The sequence below is a fragment of the Monodon monoceros genome, unplaced genomic scaffold, assembly GCF_005190385.1.
Source record: "Monodon monoceros isolate NGI ecotype Baffin Bay Population unplaced genomic scaffold, NGI_Narwhal_1 Super_Scaffold_3, whole genome shotgun sequence".
NCBI classification, from domain to species: Eukaryota; Metazoa; Chordata; class Mammalia; order Artiodactyla; family Monodontidae; genus Monodon; species Monodon monoceros.
In genome coordinates, this window is record NW_021703780.1 from 61,665,097 (window position 1) to 61,674,467 (window position 9,371).

The 9,371-nt window shown below is 48.3% G+C and overlaps 1 protein-coding gene across 1 annotated transcript; it reads right to left on the reverse strand.

Moving 5' to 3' along the window:
- Nucleotides 1–1,642: 1,642 nt before the first annotated feature.
- CCR1 (C-C motif chemokine receptor 1) lies at nt 1,643–4,315 on the reverse strand. The gene has a single exon (XM_029243099.1). The coding sequence runs from the start codon at nt 4,313–4,315 to the stop codon at nt 3,248–3,250; it is 1,068 nt and encodes a 355-aa protein (XP_029098932.1). The 3' UTR covers nt 1,643–3,247.
- Between the last annotated feature and the right edge of the window lie 5,056 nt (nt 4,316–9,371).

The window sequence follows — 9,371 nt, forward strand, 5'->3', positions numbered from 1 at the left end:
TAACCTGAATCTAATCATCAGGAAAACATCGGTAAACCCCAAACAAGGAACCACCTGCCAGGTTACTGAAGTGTTACAATAAAAAATAATGAAGTCACAAAAGGCCTGAAGAATTGTTCCTGAATGAAGGAAACTAGAAAGCCATGGTGACTAAGTAAAACAAGTGGTTCTGGACCCTGGCACTATAAAGGACACTGTTTGCAAAGTGGGCAAAATTGGAAAGAGGGCTGTGAATGACATGGTCATATTGTGTCTGTGTTAGTTTCCTGTTTTGATTGTGTGGGAGTGCATCCTTGTCTAAATAAAACCATCCTGAAGTACTAATGGGCGATGAGGCATCCTATTTGCAACTTGCTCTCAAATGGTTCTGGAAAAAAAAAAATGTATCTCTGCATTGTCCGTCTTTTGAGAGAGGGAGGAAAAAAGATAATAAGGAATTTAAGGCAAATGTGGTAAAAAGCTGACAGTAGGGGAGTTTGGAGTGAGGGAGATGGAAGTTCTTTGTGCTATGCATCCATCTTAGGGAAAGGATGAAAAGGAGAAAAGGGTTAGAACGATAACAAGGACGTGGGGTGTGAGCCCATTCACACAGGGGCAGGGACGGGAGGTGATGGGATGCAGGCAGTTGGGAAGGGCTGGAGGCGTCCTGAGTGACCAAGGAGGGGCCCTGGCAGGAGGAGTCAGATCTCTTATCTGATGGAGCTGGAGAAAGATCGCCCCACTTTTCTTCCTTTATTTCATTTAATCCTCAGAACAGCCCCATGGAGTATATACTACTCTTATCCTCATGTTATAAAGAAACTGGAGGTTCAGAGAGTCATCCATTCAACCAGCATTTACTGAGTGCTTGCTATGTGTCAAACTTTACTGAGGATACACAAAAAAATGTTAAGTGTGATTGGATATGTGTGTGTGTGTGTGTGTGTATGTGCATGCGTGCACGTGCATTTAGAAAACAACATTGGAAGGTAACACACTAAATCACTAATACGCTAAGAGAGGTTGCATTTGGGTAGTGGAATTACAGGTGCTTCCATTTTCTTCTTTGGGATTTTTGCCTGTTTCCAGGTTTCTACAATGAATACAGACTGCCTTTGTAACAAGTTTTAAAATAAGTATTATTTCAAAAATTGAACTGGAGGATGTTGTGAAATAGTCTTCATTATGATATTGCTGTGGATCCAATAGTACTTTCTGAGGCAGTGCTATTTTACCAAAGTAGTGGACAAATAAATATTTCTTAAGTCCATTAAGCCTTCTTCTCTTCACACTGCAGAGAGGCCTGGCAGGTTTACAAGTGGAGAGTTGACACCCACCTTGCTCCTGAAGCCTGTATATAAACCCAGTGCAGCGTGATCGCTTCTTCCCCAGACAAGAAGTTCCTAAACTTTCATGACACCAGCTTCTTTGCATGACACCAGCTTCTTTGTCACCAGCTTCTTTGCTAAACTTTCATGACACCAGCTTCTTTCATGACACCAGCTTCTTCGCATGCATAAGGACAGCAGGAAAACACAGTAGGTCCCTGACTGAAGGAGAGGGTGACTTGGTAAGAGCACAAAATTCTAGTGTTCATGAGAGGTCAGCTCAATGGTGTCACTGTGATGTAAGGTGGGACACCCATTCACTTAGGGTGCTTTCTGACTGATGGAGTCCTTCTTCCCCTTTGCTGCCCTGGCACCATGGGCTCTGGGGCAGGTCCACCCGTCCCGCCTGGGCTCAGATGGCATCCCTGTACCCGTCCACTGCACTGACAGCTCTGTGAGAACAGACATCCCTCTTGTATCCATGTCTCCCAGGTCCCAAAGAGCTGGCTCTGAACAAAGCAGGTCCCTTAGTCACTGCTGCTGGACTGAATTGATTTGCACAAGCAATCACTGGGAAGTAGGTGGAGTAAATTAGGGTGAATTCCTGTGGTAGAATTCAGTGCAGGCACCAAAACCAATACTTTGAAGTAATTTATTGCCTAGGAAAGTGTTCCCAACATACTGCTACTTAAAAACAACAACAGTGGAAGAGTAAATACAGCTGAAGTCCATCTTGCTCATGAACATAGATATGCATAGGAGAAAAAAAAACTGAAGGAAAATACATCAAAGAATGTACAGTGGTTGTCTTTGGGTAGGGGGATTATGAATGCTTTTGATGGCTTTTTTTTCCCTTTGTGTTTTTAAGCTTTTCTAGAAAACAATTTTTGTTACTGGGAAAATTATTTTAAAAGAAATCTATGTCTGAGGGAAAAGGGAAGAAGACATAATGGATAGGAAGTCCTATCGCACTTCAGGTGAGAGCTGAAGCGTTAAGGACCTTTAGGGTGAATAAGTTTCTTTGAGTTAAGGGCTCCTCGACTTCCTACATCGACAGGGCCCCCACCCTTCCTGGTAGACGTTACCCTCCCAGCCTCAAACCCCATCAGCTTGCACACCAGGTCCCTGTTCTGCTGATGTGTGCAAGGTGGCTGCCAAAACTCTGAGCCACACAACTAAAAGGTCTGGATGGAGAACGAAGAGGAAGAAAAGCAATCCGGTCTCCTTTGGCCTGTTAATAATTTCTGCAATAAAGCTGTCAGAATTTACCACCACATCCCTCAACTTACAGGGAAGGGAGATTCTGAAAAATATTCAGAAAGAAAGGGATGCTAAATGGAAGTAATGACTTCCTCCGCTCCTTGGCTATTTCAAGAAGCGCAGCATTTTATACATTTTGTCTGTGTCCAGCCCACCATCAGATGTCAAGTTCTTCCATCGTGAGTCCTAGGTTCCTCAGGGTTTCTAAGAGCCTAAACCCTGCAGTGGGAGTGGGGTGGGTGGGCGGAGGCAGCCGCCAGCTCCTGACTGGCTCTCGGCTCAGAGTGGAGTCCGTGGTGGAAATCACTATTTCCAAGTCCACTGGTGACGGGGCAAGGGTGGCAGATGCTCAGTGGTTTGGTTTACAAATGTTAATGTTCACAAATCTGAATTCCTGTTTGGGACCAAGCCCTTCTTGGTCATCCTTTGTCCCAGTCTTCTGGAATGTCCCGTTTCATTTATTCATCTCCTTTCTACCAAAGGGAAGTTCACAGAGAAAACTCAAGCCCCAGAGGTGATTTGGTCTGGAGCACCTGGAGCTCCCTCAACCCCACGTGGCTACCATTCCATCTGCGTCAGGCATCATAATCTGGCCAGGACACCCAAGCTGCCTCCTCCCCAGCCGGCATGCCAGGCAGGTCACTCTTGTTGGGTCCTGGGTCAGCCTCCAGGGGCCTGAGTCAGAACCCAGCAGAGAGTTCATGCTCCCCGGTGGAGGGGGACATGGAGCTGACCCTCTCTAGCCTCTTCATGGAGAGGAAGGGGAGCCGTTTAGCCAGGCGAACGGCGACCAGCTGATGGAACAACTGCCATAGATACTTGCGGAACCTCTCACTGACAAAGACATAGATCACGGGGTTGATGCAACAGTGGGTGTAGGCGATCACCTCCGTCACTTGTATGGCCAGGTCCAGCTGTCTGCTCTGCTCACACTCATGGGTGAACAGGGAGTCTTGGAAAGCAGAAACAAACACAGTCAGATTGTACGGGGTCCAAAAGAGAAAGAAGATGATCATGATGACAAAAATCAGACGCACAGCTTTGAACTTCTTCTCATTTGGTCGTCTGAGCAGAATCTTTATAATCCCTGTGTAGCAGACGACCATGACCAACAGAGGCAACACCAGCCCCACGATGTTCAGTTTCAGAGCCTGGAACTGCTTCCACGTTCTTAGGCTTTCAGGAGGAAAATGAAGACTGCAGGTGTAGTGAGTGGACTCCCATTGGGTCTTGGAAAAGTACAAGCCCGGGACAGAAGCCAAGACGGCCAGGACCCAGATGACAATGCTGGTGATGATACCAAAGGTGACGGTCCGAGCCCGCAGGGCAAACACAGCATGGACAATGGCCAGGTACCTGTCAATGGTCAGCAGGATGATGAAGAAGATCTCGCTGTACAAGCCCAAGAAATAAAGCCCAGAGAGCAACTTACACATGTTATCACCAAAAACCCAGTCATCCTTCAGCTTGTAGTCAATCCAGAAGGGCAGCGTGAAGAGGAAGATCAGGTCAGACATGGCCAGGTTGAGGAGGTAGATGCTCGTCATGCTTTTGAGCCTCTTGTATTGCATGAGGACCAGGACCACTAGGATGTTGCCTATCAGGCCAAAGACAAATACCACTGAGTACAAGGGGGGCAGCAGCTGGGCTGCAAAGGCTCTCTCCTGTACCTTCTGGCACGGGGTTGCGTCTCCATAGTCGTATTCTGTGGTCATGTCATAGTTCTTTGGGGCGGTGGAAGTTTCCATCCTGGCTTCTCCCACGGGTCAAGGGAAATGGTTTCCGTGTTTACTTTGCTATTAAAGGAAGTGGGTTCTGGGTAACAAGAACAAGGCAGTGATTATATGTCTTTAACCACTTGGCAACTGTTTACCGAGTGCCTACTGTGTACCATGCCCTGCTGAGCAAGGGAGACCCAGGTCCTCTCTGCCCTCATGCAACTGGTCGTCTAACACATTAATAAACAAGGCGTATACACATCACTCATTGCTTTGGCAATGAGTGTTGTGAAGGAAAAGTCCGGTGGATGGAGAGCGCAGACAAAGGGAGGCCTCACCACACTATTCATGACCAGTGCTTCCCCAGTGCTTCCGATGAACTGGGCCCTGGGCTTAGTGTTAAACAACCTTTGAGGGGGTACCATTATCATTCCCCATTTTAGAGGTGATGACACACAAACTGGGAGTAGTTAGGACACAAAGGTAGTGAGAACAAGAGCTGGAGCTCAAACACAGGTGTGTACCTCTCAGGCCCATTCCTGAAACCACCTGGCTCTCCTGCCCCCAATCACAAGCATTGACTCTGTACCATGGTGTCCCCAGAGGGATGCTGGGAAGGAAAATAGTCAAGACTGAGAGTCAAAAACTTACAAACGGATCTTTATGGCTTTTGGGGCTAAAAAGATTGTCAGCCAGGGGTGACACAGTGCCCTGGGGGCACATGAAAATGTGTTTTTGTTTTTTTTTTTTTTTGGTCGTCACAAAGACTGGGGGACACTACTGTCACACTACTGTCATTTGGTAGGCAGGTCCTGTAATGTAAAAATTACCCTACACCAAACACCAGTAGTGCAGCCATAGTGAAATCCTAGAAGGTCAACCCATCCCTCAGCAGATGGGGACACTGAGGACACCAGAGTGGGCCCAGCCTGGCCCACGTCACACGGTCTTCTGAGGTTACCCAGGTAACACTGTAACCTCCTGTGATAGCCGTGAGGAGGATTCAAGGAAAGCACAGGCTAGGCGGAATGGGGTCACATGGTATGGAGAAGACGGGGCTTTGGGGGAAGAAAGGCTCAGAACAGCCCCAAGCCAGGAAGTGTCACACAGTGACCAGACAGAGGCTGGAATTCTCCTAAAATAAGTTTTTGGATATTTTTAACCAGGGTTGCCTCAAAACAAAACAAAGAAAAAACCACTAGATAGCGTGCCTTTGTAGAACTTCCCCAGACCCTGTTTTTAGCACTCCTTTCCAATCACTTATTGAAGACGCCTCCACAAAGGGAGCACAGGCTTTGGTGTAACCTACAGGCTCTGTGACCTCGGATAAGTTAACCTACCTCTGTGAGCCTCCGTTCCTCATCTGTAATGTGGAAAAGTAAGCCTTACCGTGCAGGGCTACTCTAAGGCAAAGTCTGAGCCATCCCCTGGCAATTATGGTGCCCTCAGTAAATATTAGGGGACCTCCTTCCCTGCAGGGGTCCCGTTCTGAGGCCCAGCACCACCAGGAATGTCCCAGGCTTCAATCCTATTCTGGCCAATGTACCCCACTCCCTACCAGGTCTCTCTAGTTAATCTGGAAGATGAATCCTGCTTGACAGTGATGGACACTAACAGTCCCTTCCATCTGTGCTACACTTTGAAATTTCCAAAATGTAGCCATCAATCTAAATTGATTTGACCTAAACACCAATCAGTAAAGTGAGTGGAACCTACATCATAATTCCCATCTTGAAGCTGGAGTCTCCAGTGCTCTTCCTTCTACAGTGCTTAATGAATGTTTCCTGCTCACAAAATTCACATTTCCACGGTGGCATTCGGAGATTAAGGCACACGGGGCTGGGGGGTGGGGGGTGGGTTGCTGGGCACCCTGGCTGGGGGACTGTCATTTCCCATCAAATCCATCCCTATGGCTCACTCCACCATCTCCGAACTTGCATATCCCGGTCAAGCCTCTTTCTGGAGGAGCCTAAGCTGCCAGTCACTAAACACGCTGTGTTGGCAATTTCTGATTTTTGCTGCCACTGCCAGTGCTGACAGCTCCGCTTGGCAGTCAGCACTTGTGGGTGAGCGGCCAGGTTTACCGTGTTAGCAGCAGGCAGCACGGTGAGCAAGGGGTGCAAGGCTGAGCCTGTGAGCCCAGTTTCTGGGGAATTTTGGCAAAGGTGAAGGCAAACTGAGTCAGCACTGTCAGGTGCCATTTGAACAGAGAGTCACCTTCCTACCACTCCCCACCTCCAACTCCATTCACTATTTCCCCAACGTGTCAGGCAGCAGGCAACAGCTCCAGAGTATGTTGCTCCTAAAGGGAGATGGGCTGCGGTGAGGCCTTGGAGGAGAGACCAAAGGAGCATGTTGCCATGCCATGTGCCAGCCTTGCTGCAGTCTGCTAGAAAAGCCTGCCCCAGGTCACTGCACTAGTGCTCAGCGGCAGCCCTGGAGCCTGGAACTTTCCAGTGCCAGCATCCTTTAACCTCGGAGTTGGGGAAGTCTCTGAACAGACAAAGGGCAGTCTGTGATGGTAGAAGATACCCTGGCCTGGTGGCGTGCAGGAGGTGCCTTACACGAATTCATAAGAGCCAGCAGTGTGTATTCAGCATGTTGGTAGCTTGGAGTCAACCAGAATAGGAATATTTACACATGGAAATCAGGAAACACTAGCTATCAGGGCACTTTTTCAGGAGAGTCAGCTATTAAACATTTACCAGCACATCAATGCCCTGCAGTCTGAGTAGCCTACAGTTGTCCTGTGAGCCAGCTAAAGGGTCAGTGAGCGGCACACAGCCTGGGGGCAGGCTATGCAAACTTCTGGGAATTTCTAATTCTGAAAGTCTGGGACCCTCCAGATTTAAAGGAGGAAAGGTTGAAGTAAATACCTCCAAGTAGTCCCCATGTCCCTGTATTTTCAGAACCAAATTCTGACCTGCCTCTTTGTTAGAACAGAATGGATGCCTCCCAGGAGGTTACCTGGCCAGCTCCCTGCCTTCCCGTAGGTGAAATCCTACCTCCTCCAAAGACATCCCACAGTCCTGATTTTGAGGATCCTTGGGTCTAGTCTTAAGAAATTGTCTCAGTATCAAATCGTCCTTGCAACTGCAAAGTTTTTCTAATTAATACTTCCCTTTTGCTACAATTTCTTCTTACCCCACGTTTGGGTTTTGTTTACATGGGGAAATTTGGCAACTGTCAGTGTCTTGAATAGCTTTCCAGAGAAAGTGCCTCCTGTCCCTTAATACTGGGCTGACTTTCTTAATTCACCAACAACCAATCATACAAGAAAGCATCCTGTTTTTAGCAAAAACAAAAACCTCCCAGAAACAAAAAAAACAACCTATTTTACATCTGAGCACCCAGTCTTATAAATCCTTCCATCCTCAGTATTGCTATACAATTCATTGCCTTACAGATGCACGGGTGGGCTACTTACACATTTGCCTGGCCTTTGAAGAATTCCCCACCTTTGAGGAGACAGCCAGGTAAAAAAGTCTTCTCCTGCAACGGAAGAAGGACTACAGTCCAACCTGGCCACATGCAAACAACACTGCCCTCAACAGTGACTGATGGACAGGAAAGACAAGTGCCACTTACACTGGTTTCAGGGGATTGTGTCCATGAAGAGTTTGTCTCTGGAGCTTTTAGAATCTTTATGAATTCAAGGTCAAGGTCCTGACTGAGTCAGAAGTCCTCAGCTTCCAGTGTGATGATGGAGATAGAACTTGGGGTCTCAGTCTTTCAGAACAACAAGAAGGGGACAACGTTCTTCTTTCTTGTACATTGGGTGTCCACGAATGGCCACAACACCGACTGGTGGCCAGTTCCTGAAGGCCAAATGCACTCTGAGGTATTCTTCTGCTCACTCAGCTTCACTTCTTCTTTGGGCTCTGTGCCTTAAGGGGAATGGGTGGAGTTGAGCACGGTGAGGTGGGTGGCAATGAGGTGTTCCCAGAACTTGGTGAAGCAAACAGAAGGGTGGGAATGTGTATGGTACGGGGGCAGGGCACAGAGTTCCTGCCCTCACTTAGCAGTCTTTTTTTTTAAGGTTGCAAAAGAAGGATTTAAACAGGAAACCTGGGTCCTGTTCCTCAAAACGATCCGGCTCATTCAGCCTGAGACAGGCAGGAGGCCGCTTCCCTTTGGCACCCCTACGTGCCTGTGCCAGTGACTGCTCCCCAGTCCCTGCCCCACAGCCCCACAGAGCGGTTTTACCACGAGGAGCCTCCAGCCTGGAGTGAATACAGGTCTGCTGGCTGGGTTTCGGCTGTCCCTTTCTGATGCTGGGTTCCTGGTTTACGCAGTGGCCCGAGCTCTCTGCTTGAGATGTGGATGGATCACTGTGTCTTCTGAAGCCTTGGATACCACTCCATCAAAGAAGAACACTGCATACTTAGCGCTCAGAGGAGGATGCGTGAGGTCAGCCTGTACGTGGAAAGCGTCACAGAGTGCCTGGCACCCGGAAAAGTGGCTGACGCACGAGGCCTGTCAGGATTCTCCCCACAGTTACCAGCTCCTGCTGCCACTGCGCTTGTGCCCCTCTGGGTTTCCATTTCCTTCTCTGTAAAATGGGGGTGCTCGAACCTTCCCCACAGGATGGCTGCAAAAGTGCCCATTTCAGAAATCACAAATGTGAATGTGTTTTGAAAATGTCACTTGTCCCTCAAGGCTCAGTTCCCTCATCTGTAAAATGAAGACTTCAGACGAGGTGACAGTCGGCCCTTCAGTACAATATTCCGTGAGTCTTCTGGGGTTGGGTCTTCCTTCTTCGGCAGCCCATCTTCGAGAGATGGAGGAAGCAGGAGGCAGAAAGTAACTAGACTGACAGACAGCTACGGGCGAGCCTGGAACCTGCCGCCTGATGCAAAAACCAGGCCTGGCGTGAGGGGAGCAACAGTGATGGGCCTCACGTATCAGACAGTCCTGCATTCAGATCCCAGGTCCACCTTTTACTGACTTTGGGCGTGTTATTTATTTATTCTCTTGAGTGTCTCTTTCCTCTTCTGTAAAACAAAGCTAATAATACTTACTTCATAGAGAGGATTAAATGAAGACACACACACACACACACACACACACACACACACACACACAC